The sequence below is a fragment of the Ochotona curzoniae genome, unplaced genomic scaffold, assembly GCF_017591425.1.
Source record: "Ochotona curzoniae isolate NIBS_2020 unplaced genomic scaffold, NIBS_Ocur_1.0 contig_1014, whole genome shotgun sequence".
NCBI classification, from domain to species: Eukaryota; Metazoa; Chordata; class Mammalia; order Lagomorpha; family Ochotonidae; genus Ochotona; species Ochotona curzoniae.
In genome coordinates this window covers 27,857,364-27,872,112 of record NW_024464920.1, presented here as the reverse complement: position 1 = coordinate 27,872,112, position 14,749 = coordinate 27,857,364, and the positions used below count along the sequence as shown (strand labels likewise).

General features: G+C 45.9%; 1 protein-coding gene across 1 annotated transcript in view; it reads left to right on the top strand.

Annotated features, from left to right (window-relative positions):
• The first annotated feature begins 12,398 nt into the window (after positions 1-12,398).
• The window catches only part of KCNMB4 (potassium calcium-activated channel subfamily M regulatory beta subunit 4), a 57,875-nt gene continuing 55,524 nt past the window's right edge, over positions 12,399-14,749 (top strand). Inside the window, exon 1 of the mRNA XM_040981755.1 lies at positions 12,399-13,043. Coding sequence (XP_040837689.1) covers positions 12,708-13,043 — 336 coding nt within the window. The 5' untranslated portion in view covers positions 12,399-12,707. The remainder of the gene's footprint in view (positions 13,044-14,749) is intronic.

Sequence of the window (14,749 nt, the reverse complement as noted above, 5' to 3'; positions counted from 1 at the left end):
AAACAAAAGGTGTTTAGTTGTAACAGGAAGTCCTTCATTAAATTTTGATTATTTGATAAAACTGCATTTTCAGGGGTTTTCACCACACAATTTTCATTAGATAAAATTTTTATTAAAAACAAATGTAAAGAAGCCAACCACGTAACTAATCTTTTCCTTTTTGTCTCTGGAATTGGGACACAGTAAGTACTTGACTAATAATAGGCATTCAGGCTTTACTATCTGTAGCTGTAATTTCATTTCACAAGAATTCTTTCAAGCATTTTCAGTTAATGTATAAAAATTAAAAGTTTGGGACTTGCGCAATGGCTCAACTTGCTAATCCTCTGCTTACAAGTATCGACAGCCCATATGGGTGGCAGATAGTATCCTGATTGGTCCACTTCTCATCTGCCTCCCTGTTTTTGGCCTGAGAAAGCAGTGGAGGGTGACCCAAAGCCTGGAGGCCCTACAGCCACATGGGAGAACCCGAAGGGGGCTGGATCCAGGCTTCTGGCTTTGGATGGGCTGAGTTCCAACTCTTGTGGAGAGCAGGCCATTGAATGGAAGATCTTTTTCTCTGTTCTCTTATATACATGTCTTTTCAATAAAAATATTAAAGGTAAAAGTGTTTCCATTGAGCCCTTTCCAGTTGATTCCTCTGAATCTCTCATTCCCAAACTACAGAATGAAAATACTAGTAAAATGTGTGACTTCTGAGCATGGCTCTAAAGGTATGCTCACTTTAGTTGACTTAGATTAGCTTAACAGCAATTTTGCAGAGCTGCTGAAAATGTAAATTTTTAAAAATTAAGAGAATATTTGGATGAAATGTTGAGGAAAACCTGGAAATATCTACTAACTAGGTTCCATCAACATACTCTGGCACGTGAGATCAGTCAGACATTAGGATGTCTTTGTAAAAGCTTGACCTTAATGGCATGACATGCTGCTCCGTCCAGGCCACTGGCCTTACCAGTGAATCAGATCATGCTGCAAATAGATGACGGGGCTTGGAAATGTTTAAAATAAACATGAAAATTGGGATCTATCTATAACCCATTTTGTTCAGTTGAACCAAATAGTATACACTGAATCAGTATAATTATTCAGTTTTGCAGTTTGGTTGGTAAGAGAATAAAAGGATTATGAAATGATCCCCAAAGTGGTTTTTATGTAGATGAAATAGATTGATTCTGTTGCCGAAAATACTGATGTAATTTTCATCTGTATTAGGAAAAGTAAAGTTTCAGAACAGTAAGAGGCCCCATTGTCTTTGAAACAGTCACACCACGCATTTGAAATGTCAGATCCAATTTGAAGGGTATAGTTTCAAGAGCTTACTTGGCTGGGGTAAGTAAAAGGAGAGGGAGATGATGGCATGCATGCCTTCTAGACCAAGCAGTCTGCTAAATGTTTCCATTAAAGGAAAGGTGGTAACTAAATCCTTTGTGGCAGATTTTTATTATCCTTATTTCACAGTAAATATATCCTCTAAAAAGGAAGTAGGAAAGTTTTAATATTAGAGAATAAGGTTTGCAAATACGTTATTTGTGTATGGATTCAATATCTGTCAAAGGCAAAATAATTCATTGTGTGGCTTACATAACTATGGCCAATAAGAGAACGATTTCTGTGTTATATTTGAAAGTTGTTGAGGCAGAAAATTTTGGGGGGAAAGGCAGAAGCCAGGATGTGAGGGGCTGGGGTGGTAGTGGTGGTATAGTATATGCAACCTTGATGATGTTTTCAAAGTAATTAGTGATACAAATTAATTTTTAACTGGGTGTGAAGTCACAGATAATATATTTAAAGTTCCAGTTTGAGTTATGTTCAGTATATCATGCAAACAGGGATTCCGTACAGCTTCCAAAAACCCTGGAAAGAAACATAATGAGAAATATTTGAAAAACCTAAGACAAATTGATCACCACAGTCAGATATTAAAGTGTTTGTAACTAGAGAATGCATATATATCCTTAGAAATTCATTGTTTTTCCCCTTTTAGATTTTTCAGAGCAACTAGAATATTATGAAACAAGTTTTTAAAAGTAAAACTTGCACCTCAAAATTTTTAATTACAATTTTAAATGCAAGTACTTAATCTTAACTCCTCTATTTTTATCATGATAGTGGCAAGCAGATTGCAAATAGCCAAAGATTTAAAACAAGTTATAGCATTAAATGATATTTAAATTTATATGGATAAGAAAAGGCACTAGCATTAAATGTTTCTTGAAAATATACCTTTTTCATCAGCTGTAACAGTGATGCAATGCTACTCCCACCATATACCTTTAATTCATATTCTCCATTGTTTATACTTTGAATTTATTTTATTTAGAAATATACTCATTTCCTCTACCATGCAGATTGGGACGCTGTTCCTTTACCCCTGAGTTCTAGGATAAGATTAGTTTTGTACACTGGTTATCAAAATCAGGAAATTGAGCACCACTGTATGAGCTGCAGTTATGTCTTGCTTCTAAGTAGATCTAAGAAATGTGCATCTTAATCATGAGCAGACTAGATTTTGAAGCAAGGTCTTTTGTAGGGCATTAGACGAAGCTCATAGAACATATCCAAGGAGAGAGAAAGTGTAAGGTACAGTGTTGAGCTCAATGTTTAGGTTTGTGGGAGGTTCCCTCTGTTGAAGTGACATAATTAATATTTTTTTCAATACATCTAATTGCCAGCCATTGTAAAACACACAATGTTATGCATCACTGAAGAAGAAAAAGTTGAGTTAATTTAACAAGCCACCCATTATAAAATGAATCTTAGAGCTGATACAATTTAAAGCTTGGTGTGGGTAGGAGGAGCTAAGGGGAAACAAGATGGCCGCCCTCAAATACAGTAGGACTTAAATGGGGAAGGAGTGTGGGTCTTAACCAGCAGGTGGAAGTTGAGGCAGTGTGTTTCTGTATTAAGGTGCTGTCCTGCAGGACTAGCTGCTTTTATGAAACAGGGCTTCTCAGTAAAAATGTTTAGCAGAAACTGGGCGATGGTCGTCTCCTTCCAGCAAGCTAGTGTTAAGATTTGTTCTGGGGCCCGGCGCGGTGGCGCAAGTGGTTAAAGGTCCTCGCCTTGCACGCCCGGGATCCCATATGGGCGCCGGTTCTAATCCCGGCAGCCCCGCTTCCCTTCCAGCTCCCTGCCTGTGGCCTGGGAAAGCAGTCGAGGACGGCCCAAAGCTTTGGGACCCTGCACCCGTGTGGGAGACCCGGAAGAGGCTCCTGGCTTTGGATCGGCATAGTATCGACCCGTTGCACTCACTTGGGGAGTGAATGATCGGACGGAAGATCTTCCTCTCTGTCTCTCCTCTCTGTATATCCGCCTTTCCAATGAAAAAATAATAAAAATAAATCTTTAAAAAAAAAAAGATTTGTTCTGGGAATCATGGGTAAAGTTTGTTTAAAATTTCTGTGTCTTGGGAAAGGAATTTAAGAAAAAAAGCATATTCAAATTTACCTGTTTTTGGCTTTCTTTGACATAAAGAGCAAGAATGTGCAGCATTCATAAATCACAAGAGGCACTAATCCTCGTGTATGTGTATAATCATTGGATTTAGAAGACAGTTTTCATGTGTTGAGGTAAAGCCCGAAATTGTACATGGCATTAGTATACAGTGTTTCGAAAATCAATTGAGGGCCCGGTGCCATGGCCTAGCGGCTAAAGTCCTTGCCTTGAACATGCCAAGATCCCATATGGGTGCCTGTTCTAATCCTGGCAGCCTCACTTCGCATCCAAGCTCGCTGCCTGTGGCCTGGGAAAGCAGTCAAGGACCGCCTAAAGCCTTGGGACCCTGCACCCACGAGGAAGACCCGGAAGAGGATCTGGCTCCTGGCTTCAGATCGGCGTAGCACCAGCCGTTGTGGTCACTTGGGGAGTGAATCATCGGATGGAAGATAGTTCTCTCAGTTTCTCCTTCTCTCTGTATATATATGACTTTGCAATAACAATAAATCTTTAAAAAAAAAAAGCTTTCTGATAAAAATTTACTAACCGAATCTGCATATTAGGCATTCATTTACTTTTTACTGTTCAGTACTCTAGTATATTATTTACATATAGTGCTTATTAGAACAGGAGGAAATTGAATCCATTTAAGTATAAAACAGCAAAGATGATTTACTTCAGCTACTTTCTACGAAGATTTTTGCTAAATGTTAGATTTCTATTTGAATTGTATGCATACAAACAATGGGATCAGTGGAACTTTACAATTTAAAGTGCTGTTACTGAGTTGCTTTACTCAAAAATAACTATTTCCATATACTTATCATACAGTTTTGTCAATCATTTAAATGTCTTCAAAATGTCATGAGATTCACTGTGGTCATAATTTTTTGTAATTATCTGTTGAAAATTAAATTACTGGGCACTGCATGATAGCCTAGTGGCTAAACTCCACACCTTACATACACTGGAATCCCCTATGGGTGCGCCAGTCCCTATCCCGGCTGCCCCACATGCCTTCCAGCTCCCTGCTTGTGGCGTGGGAAAGCAGTTGAGAACGGCCCAAAGCCTTGGGACCCTGCACCTGCGTGGGAGACCTGGAAGAGGCTCCTGGTTCCTGGCTTCAGGTTGGTTCAGCTCCAGGCACTGCGGCCACTTGGGGAGTGAACCAGCAGTGGAGGATCTTTCTGCCTCTCCGCTACCAATCTGACTTTCCAATTAAAAAAAAAATTACTGCATACACAGCATATGTGGTCACTAATTAACATACACTGAGAAATTTCAGCTGTTATTCTCAACCCTTAAGGAAAACAAGCAGTTCATTATGAATCAGAGCTGGTCTATTTGCCTAAACAATTCCTGCAAGGTAATTTTTTGGTACTTTTAGATTCACTTTTGACCTTAGTGACATTTTGACCTTGCATGTTAACATAGAACAACTGTTTTGTTTAAATGACAGCGAGCCTCTGTTCCTCAAGCACAACAGCTGGGGGGTGGTTAGGGAGCCACTGTAGGAGCTGGGAACTAAATGCGGGTCTCCCAGGTATGTGGCAGGAATCCAGTTCCATGAGCCATCTCTACCCCCTCCCAGGGTCTGCATTGGCAGGAAGCTGGAAGAGGAGCTTCAGTCAGGAATTAGGCACGCGCACTCATATGTGACTTGGACTTCTCAACTGCTAGGCTAGATACCTGATCCTATGTAACTTAAATTTCTAACAAATAAATGACTTTTTCTTTCAGGCCAGTCCAGTACATGCTGAAGATAATTTTGGTAATAATACATTAACATGCTTCGTGTGTTTTTAAAGCAGTGCCTCAAACTGGAAGGGTGGTCTAATATCTGCACATGGCTGGGTCCTCATCATTCTTTTTAAGAGTCCAGCCTCTTGGTACGTATGTAATAGGAAAACTTTAAGCATTTAGTCTATAAAATTATACATCTCGAGAAAACATTACATGAGGGAATGACATAAATAGTTTCATCTTGTGTATAAAAATAAAGATTTGGGGCAGCCAGAATGCTTCAAAGCTACCTTTAAATCTGCTTCATACTGAACATTTATTTTAAGATGTACTTTTAATTACCACATGTATAACACTACATCAAAATGGGCTGTCCTTGAGTTATTAAATATTTCTCCTAAAAATTTTTTTATTTCAAATGTTTTAAGTAACCTATTGTCTTCAAATGATTAAAATTATTTAAATGTTCTTTTATTGCAAAAAAAAAAATTATACCTTGGTTTTTAGAGGTGAGTCATGTTACTCTGCTCTAAAATGTTACTTCTACATTTTTTTTTCAAGATTTATTTCCTTATTGGAAAGTCAGATTTTACATACAGAAGGATCTTCTGTCCGCTGGTTGACTCCCTAAGTGGCCACAACAGTCAGGCCGAACTGATCAGGAGCCAGGAGCAGCTTCTGGGTCTCCCATGTGGGAGCAGGGTCCCGAAGCTTTGGGCCATCCTCCACTGCTGTGCCAGTTCATAAACAGGAAGCTGGAAGGGAAGTGGCGCAGCAGGCACATAAACCAGTGCCCATGTGAGATGCTGCCTTGCAAGGAAAGGACTTTATACTCTAGGTTACCATGCCAGGCCCGCTAGATTTCTTTTAAAATACAGAATGTGGTATAAAATTTTAGAGACAGAACTCCCTTCCATTGGTTCCCTTCGCAAATGCCTGTTAACTCGGTGCAGGTCTCTCACTGGAATGGCAGAGATCCAAGTGCTTGAACCATGTGCTGCCATCCCAAGGTGTGCTTTAGGAAGAAACTGAAACCCAGAACCAGGCACTTCCGGTGTGGAAAGTGGGAGGCCAAGTGCTGGTTCCTAATGTTTTTTTGTTTGGTTGGTTTTGAGTTCACTTTCTAATAAGGTCTAAAATTTGATTGGAGTAAGCATGTGGTGCAGCAAATTAAGCTGCTGCTTGCAATGTTGGCACACGTAGAAACGCTGACGCCAGTCCCTGCCGATGTGCCTGGGAAGGCAGCGGATGGCCCAAGTACTCGAGCCCTTGCCATCAAGTGCAATCCACAGATGAAGTTCCAGGCTCCTGGTTTCCACCTAGTCCTGTCCTGGCAATTGGCGTATTGTTAAGTGAAGCAGCAGTCTCCCTGTCACTCTGCTTTACAAATATAGAAAAAAATATTATAAAATTATTATTTGTTGGCAAACATCACTTTGAATCATAATTCTCTGTTATGAAAAGGAACCGAAGTCGTTATCTGGACTGCTTTACATTTTTTACAGTGACATCATTAATGAACAATAAAAACCCATTTTCCTAGAAGTGTTTGTAAATGGGATAGCATGAAAAAGGCAAGTACAGACATTTTCAGAAAAGTAAATAGGTATCTATCCCATCTTGGAATTACATATCTTTCTCAGCCTTTGGGAGGAAAGAGTAAGACCTTAGTTTCCTAAAGTCAAGAAATAGAAAATACTGCAGAAGAGGTAAGATGAGCATGGGAAGGAAAGGGCTGGGAGGCCAGAAGATGCCTGTGTTCCACCTCTGCAGTGGACAAGCTATAAAACACTGCAAATCTCTTCAAGCTAACAACACAGGGCAGAATACACAGCAGGATGTGAATATCACAGTAAGACAGATTTTTATTTCTATAAGTGCCATTTTTAAAAGGAAAAAATCAGTGTCTGATATTAGGAGTTTGTGGTTTTCCACAGTGCAACTGGCCCCTCAAAGGTAGGAAAAACTAGTATTAGGCATACCTACAGGTGAGTCCCTGCATGAAGAGGATGGGACTTCTGTCCTCCACGGAGTCATTTAGTGACTTAGTCATTTAGTCATTTAACCTCTTTGTCACATATAAAACCTAGGATGCAACTGAAAAAGGCATTTTCAACATAAATGTGTTTCAGAGTTAAACAAAATTTAGAGTAAATCATTGGCCCCGTGCATTGGCTCAGTGGCAGAATCCTCATCTTGCACACACCGGAAAACCCATATGGGTGCTGGTTTGTATCTCAGCTGCTCCATTTCCCATCCAACTCCCTGCTTGTGGCCTGGGAAAGCAGTGGACAGCTGAAAGCCTTGGAACCTTGTACCTTTTTGGGAGACCCAGAAGAAGCTCCCGGCTCTTGGTTTCAGATTGGCTCAGTTCCAGCCACTGGGGAGTGAACCAGCAGATGGATGATCTTTCTCTCTCTTCCTCTCTGTAAATATGCCTTTCCAATACAAATAAATCTTTTTTTAAGAGTAAATCATCAGCTTCATCATTTAACCACTATCCTCTTTATAGGTTTCACAATAGAGATTTTGACCAAGGTTATGAACATTTTAAATCAATTTTAAGTGCTTTTTTTGGCATTACTTATACCTCTATATTTTTAATAAGATACAGAAATTTCTTAAGAAATGTAACTTGACTCCAGCTGATATCTGTGCAGCATTGACAAAAATCTCTGGAGTTTTTCCCTCTTTTTCGCAGGAAGCTTAAATCAGGGTTTTGTGAATAACCTAGATTATATTGGGAATTGAACAAATACAGATCTGTTTGTCCAAAGACAAGTACTCTCCCTGCTAGCCATAATGCTGAGAGATATTCTCCATGATTCCAGAATTATTTCAAAAGATTTTTAATCATATTTTTAAAAATTGATTGGAAAGGCAGATATTCAGAGAGAAGAAGAAATGGAGAGAAAGATCTTCCATCTGCTGGCTTATTCCCCAAGTGGCTGCAATGGCTGGAACTGAGCAGATCCAAAGCCAGGAACCAGGAGCCTCCCCTGGGTCTCCCACGCGGGTGTAGGGTTACAAGGCTTTGGGCCATCTTCCACTGCCTTTCCAGGCCACAAGCAGGGAACTGGATGGCAAGTGGAGCAGCTGGGACACAAACGTATCCATATGGGATCCTGGTGGATACAAGAGGAGGATTTAGCCACTAGGCCATCACACTAGGCCCTGAAAAGATGTTTTTAAATTTTACTAGATATGGGGCATAGCAGTTCTAAAATTTTTGAAGAACATGGAAAGGCAAGATCAAATTGCAATTAGATACTGGAATGCTAAGGATACCTTAGATCAACCTTTCATGTGAGGAAGAGGAAGCTATGTGACATCAATTAGTTCCTTATGTCAAAGCATTTCATTATTAAAGCTAGAATCAAAATCTGATTGATAAAATAATAAACAATGAAAAGGAATGGAGCTATATCATGAAATAATTTTTCAAATGAAAAAAATCTGGATTTTTTTTTAACCACATGTGTTACATTTTTTAAATTTATTTTTATTTGAAAGGCAGATGTACAAATAGAGAAGGACTTCCATCCCGTGGTTCCTTCCCCCAAGTAGCTGTGAAGTCCAGAGTTGAGCTGACCCAAAGCTGTCAGCTGGGATCTTCTGCCAGATCCTCCACATGGGTACAAGGACTTAGGACATCCTCTGCTGTTTTCCCAGGCCATAAGCAGAGAGCTGGATTAGAAGTGAAGTAGCTAGGATACAAAATGGGGCCTATACTGAATGCCGATGCCACGGGGTGGAGGTTTAGCTTGTTGAGCCATGGCTCTGGCCCCTGTATTGTAATCTTACTGTAGCAGGCAGAACAGTATTCAGAAAAAGAGCCAGCTTCTTTTCCTTCGTTTGCCCTCCACAGGGGGACATAAGATGCTAAGCAGCCTCCTGGCTCAGCATTTAGGAGGTCCTGGGGTTTTTACCCCTAATTTGACCAAAGCATCAGTGGTGACTCACTCCCTGAAACTGACAGGTGAACATACCCAATCCTCAACTAAATGAAACCACCGTGGTTGGAACTGTGGCACAGCACTTTACGTCATAGAGTTCATATGCGACTCCTACTTCCAACTCCCTGGTAATGCACCGGGTAAAACAGCAGAGGAAGACTGAAGGAAATCCTTGTGCCCTGCCACATACATGAGAGACCTGGATGAAACTTCTGGTTCCAGCCTGGTACAGCCGCAGCCATTGTAGCTCTCTGGAGGGTGAACCAGTAGACGGAAGCTCTCTATCTGTAACTCTGCCTTTAATATAAAATGTGATTCTTTAAGATTTATTTTTATTGCAAAGTCAGATTTACAGAGAGCAGGAGAGAGAGGAAGATCTTCTATCTGATGATTCATGCCCCAAGTGACCACAATGGCTAGAGCTGAGCTGATCTGAAGCCAGGAGCTTCTTCCTGGTTTCCCATGTGGGTGCAGGGTTCCCAAGGCTTTTGGCCATCCTCCACTGCTCTCCTAGGCCACAAACAGGGAGCTGGATGGGAAGCAGGGCTGCAGGGACATGAATCGGCACCCATATGTAATCCCAGCATGTTCAAGGCAAGGGCTTTAGCCACTAGGCCACTCCACTGGGTCCAATCAAAATGTTTTTTTGAAAAAATGAAATTAGGGGCTGGTACAATAGCTCCCCTGGCTAATGCTTCCCCTGCAAGTCTAGGCATTCCACGTGGGCCCCTGTTCAAGTCCCAGCAGCTCCACTTCCCATCCAGCTCCCTGCTGTGGCCTGGGAAAGCAGTCAAGGACGGCTCAAGACCTTGGGACCCTGCACCTGTGTGGGAGACCCAGAAGAAGCTCCTGCTTCCTGTTCCGAATGAACAAGTGGATGGAACATCTTTCGAGTCTCTCTTTATAAATTTTTCCAAGGAAATTTTTAAAATTAGTACTCTTCTATTAAAATAGAAATCGATTTGTAAAATTTTTGACATGTTTGACTTTCAATAAGACAAACTAACCAGTTTTAAAATCAAAGGAAATGTTTAAGGAACACAAGGCTGGATACCCACAATTTCCTGAGATGACTATGAGGAAAGTAATGGCAGAAGCAGAAAAAACTGATAATGGCCCTAAAGAATTGGGTTAGGGCCCAGCATGCTAGCCTAGTGGCTGAAATCCTCACCTTGCATGTGCTGGGATCCCATATGGGTGCAGGTTCTAATCCTGGCTGTCCCACTTCCCATCCAGCTCCCTGCTTGTGACCTGGGGAAGCAGTGGAGGACGGCCCAAAGCCTTGGGACCCTGCACCTGTGTGGGAGATCCGGAAGAAGCTCCTGACTCCTGACTTTGGATCAACTCAGCTCTAGCCATTGCAGGTACTTGGGGAGTGAATCGGTAGATAGAAGATCTTTTTCTGTCTCTCCTTCTCTCTGAGAATCTGACTTTCCAATAAAAATAAATAAGAAAAAAAGAATTAAGTTGTCGCTGAATTTTCTGATGTTCCCTTGTCTTAAAAAACGGTCTAAGGAGTGTTTCTGAGACAGATGCTTTTCCTTTGGGCTCACTGAAAATCCCATTCATTTTGGTATTCCTGGGCCCATCCCTAATTCCAAAACAAGAGTAGGAGTGAATTCTGGGCTGAAGTTCTGCCCCTCGGCAAACCCAGTCCCTGGCACACACCAACCTTGAATGCCGAAGCTGCTTGGTTTGCCTGAAGACGGTGACTGCAGGCTAAGTGGCTCCTGTGAGAGAACTCCCTTCTGCTTTCAGACCTGGGATGACCTGCAGGTGTACTGATGCTAACAGAAAAGGGGGGGGGGGACACAAAACCGTAATTCCTAGGTCAAAAATAGGACGTCTGTTCTCCAAGCCCGAAAGGCAGCAAAGCCTCTTCCTGAACTCCACGCTCTCCTAACCCGTCATGCTCATTTATTAAACACCCCCACACACCTCAAGAGAGTCCTCCCGTTATTCAGGTCGACTTGTCAGCTGCCCGGAAATCCGCGTTATCCTCTCACGAAAAGGGGCAGAGTACTTCCGAGCTCCGCGGGCGCAACGAATCACCAACTAGCCAAGTTACCCCACCCGAAGCCCAAGCAGCAGTCCAGAGCTCCACGGGCCGAGTTTCACCATTGCTGGTGAAATAAATGCAATTGAGCTTCTTCCTCTGGGACGAAAAGAACAAAGGTATGTTTGTGTATATGGCTTGCAAAGAAGCGGGTATCCTAATTTTAACTTCAAGAAGTAATACATTGTATATGGTTGTCAAAATAAAACATTCTTCTGAATATAAAAAAAAGAAGTAATAGATTGTCAAGTTTGATTGTATATTAGAATGGTTTAAGAAAAAGGCAGTGTTTGATTTAAAGAAAGCGACTGAGCAGCAGGTGCGCGGACTGAGCGAGGATGCAGGGAGCCACGGAGAGTCCCGTGAGAGGACAGGGAGGTTTGGAGAGTGGGTCCCTCCTGTTTGCCCTCCTTAGCCAACGCCCAGGGAGCACCTTGCTCCGGTCCTGCCGCCTCCGCTGTGGATTCCGACCTCAGGAGCGAAGCCTCCACGGCAAACTCCACCTGCCTGACGCCACCGGTCCCATCCCGCCCCGCTCACGGAGGGCCCGGGGCGGGGATGCCTTGACGTGGGCGCAGCCCGGTCACGCCTCTTGCCCACATCTCCCCTGTGGTCCTCTTCAAGGCTCGCCCAAGCGCCCGCCGCTCCCCGGTGCGCCTGGCCCAGCCACGCCGCTGTCCTCCGGCGTTGCCAGCTTCCCCGGGAGCACCTGCTGCCGGGCGACCGCTGACTGACCAAGCCGCGGCTGGAGTTCAAGATTCCCGCCGCTCTGCTGGCTCCACGCCCCCCGCCCTTCCGTTCTCCGGTCTTAAAAAGGAAAGGGGAAAAAAAAAAATAATAAAAACCACCACAACTTTCCCTCGGCGAAAGCCGTTCGGATCCTAAGCCCCCCAGCTCGGGCATCTCCCAGAGAGAGCCGGGCATCTCTCAGAGACTCGGAGCAGCAGGCAGCCCCGCCGTCGCCTGCCGCGCGCCCGCCCCTCTCCCGCTGGGGACGCGCCCGGGCGGGGCGAGCGCACCCGGGTCGGCGGGCGACGGCGGCGGGGCGGAGCCGCCTCCCGCACGGGGGGGAGCCCCGGGGCTCGCCCCTGCCCAGCCGCTCGTGTCCCGGAAGGCCGCGGCCGCCGGGCCAAGTCCTCGGGCCAGCGGGCCATGGAGACGGGGAGACGCTGGGCGAGGGGAGGCGGGGTGGCGGAGGCGGCGAGGGCGCGGGCGTGGAGGCTGGCACGGGGAGCCGGCGGCTGGAGCGGTCGGTGCGCTCCCCGCGCCCGAGGGTGCAGGCGGCTGTGAGGCGGTGGCTGCTCCGGGGGGGGACGCCGCCGCCGCCGCCGCCGCCGCCGCCGGGGGCGTCGCCGGGCTCGGCCCCTTTGTTCTCGCGCGCTCCCCCTCGCCGCCCACTCCCCTGCTGTCGCTCGGCGGCGGCGGCGGCTCCTCCCGCCCGAGGCAGTCGGGCTGGGCGCCGGGGGCGGGAGGGGGCGGGGGGGGAGCGCGCCAGCCGCCCAGAGTGGGGGGCGATGGCGAAGCTCCGGGTGGCTTACGAGTACACGGAAGCCGAGGACAAGAGCATCCGGCTCGGTTTGTTTCTCATCATCTCCGGCGTCGTGTCGCTCTTCATCTTCGGTTTCTGCTGGCTCAGTCCCGCGCTGCAGGATCTGCAAGCCACGGCGGCCAACTGCACGGTGCTGTCGGTGCAGCAGATCGGCGAGGTGTTCGAGTGCACCTTCACCTGTGGCGCCGACTGCAGGGGCACCTCGCAGTACCCCTGTGTCCAGGTCTACGTGAACAACTCCGAGTCCAACTCCAAGGCGCTGCTGCACAGCGACGAGCACCAGCTCCTGACCAACCCCAAGGTAAGCGCGCTCCGCACCAGCGACGCCTGCCTCCTGTTCCGCTCCGCTCCGGAGACAGGCTGGCGGCGGCGGCGGCCGGAGTCGGCGCGGGCTGGGTCCCGCGGGGGTGAGCGCAGGCCCGGGGGCTGCCCGGGCTGCCCTGCGGACTGACCTCAAGCCCCTGTGTGGGTCTTTCCTGCACCTGGGCTTGGGCGGCGAGTCTTTTAATGCACCTGTTCCTTGCGCTCGGGTGTTGAGGCCTCATCCCGACTCAGGTCCGGCGCCCACGAGACTGGCTTAAGGGAAACGCGAGGAACCGAGAAAAGTTAACTTTTCACTCCCATTAACGCCGATGGGTAGCGGGGATCCCACCTCCGCCGGCTCACCGGCCAGTCGCGGTTCCAGCTACAAGAATTCGGGTGCTGTCATCTCCTGGGGTGATCGCGGCGGGTTGGGTGGAGTCGGTTACCCCCCTCGGGCGTTGTTCGAGAATAACCTGCTTTTTGAAAACTCCGCGGACATTTTTAACCTGGAGTGCACGAAGGGGCGTTTTGAGGGGTCGACACGCTCTGGAATGCAAGGCGAGTCTACTCTAGGTAGGGGAGGATATGCAGTTGCTCCCTAGGGTCCAAAGGGACCCCACCATGGCTGGGATAGCTGGGAGCGTCCTGCGGAATAACCGAACTTACTGAAAATAGGACACCTTCAGTGAACTGGACCCCCACGTCCTTCCCTCACAAGTTTCTGTCTCACAAGTGAGCAAAGAAAATGAACTGAGAAAAACCTGGTTAGGACGTGCGACATGGAGAGCAGAGAGGGAGACTCAGAAACATGTTCCCAGTGGAGGAGGGAAACAAACACACACACACACACACACACACACACACACACACACACACACACACACACACACACACACACACACACACACACACACACACACACACACACACACACACACACACACACACACACACACACACACACACACACACACACACACACTTATAAAAAGCGATGTCCTCAGCCCGTGAACTAATTGAGCTTCGCAGCGCACCTGGTTCTGCGAGGCACTTTTTTTTGCCCTTGGTCTTGTGTGAGGTCTTTGTTGAGTAGCAAAGTAAGGGTGTTGTGGTCTTTTAAAAAGTTGCTCGCAGCTTTCTGCTTCGTGCACGCCGTGCTTGCGGAGGAGCCAGGACAAAAGCCCCAGCAGGAGCCCAGCCTGTGTGCCCAGGAAAACCATTATCACCTGTCTCTGGAGACACTGGTGTTGATCCAAGTGGAAAACGGTGGTGAATTCCTCTCTTTAGCGTGCTTAACATAGACTTACCATAGCTCTGCAACAACACTGGTGGTCTTGTCTTGCAAACAGTAAATGCTGGACAGCGGAAATTTAAAAAAAAATACTCTAAAAAGAAAATCTGAACTTCTCTTAGAAAAACTGCTCTTAATAACAAATGAATGTTCAGTGAACTGAAAAAAAAAAAAGGAAGAAAGAATGACAATATCCCCAGATGAACAGGGAGCAGAAGTCTGAGTAGGGAGTGCAGACATCGGAGGAACAGGTTCACGCTCCTGAAGATGCAGTCCTGTCTGGAAGGTTCTAGTGCTCAGGGTTTCAGGAGCCTTTTGTTTTCAGGGTCAAACAAATAAGATCAAAAGCGCCCAGGGATGGTCTTGGGGTGGACATTGACACTTCATTATTTAGAAGTTGGGGTAGTTGGTGA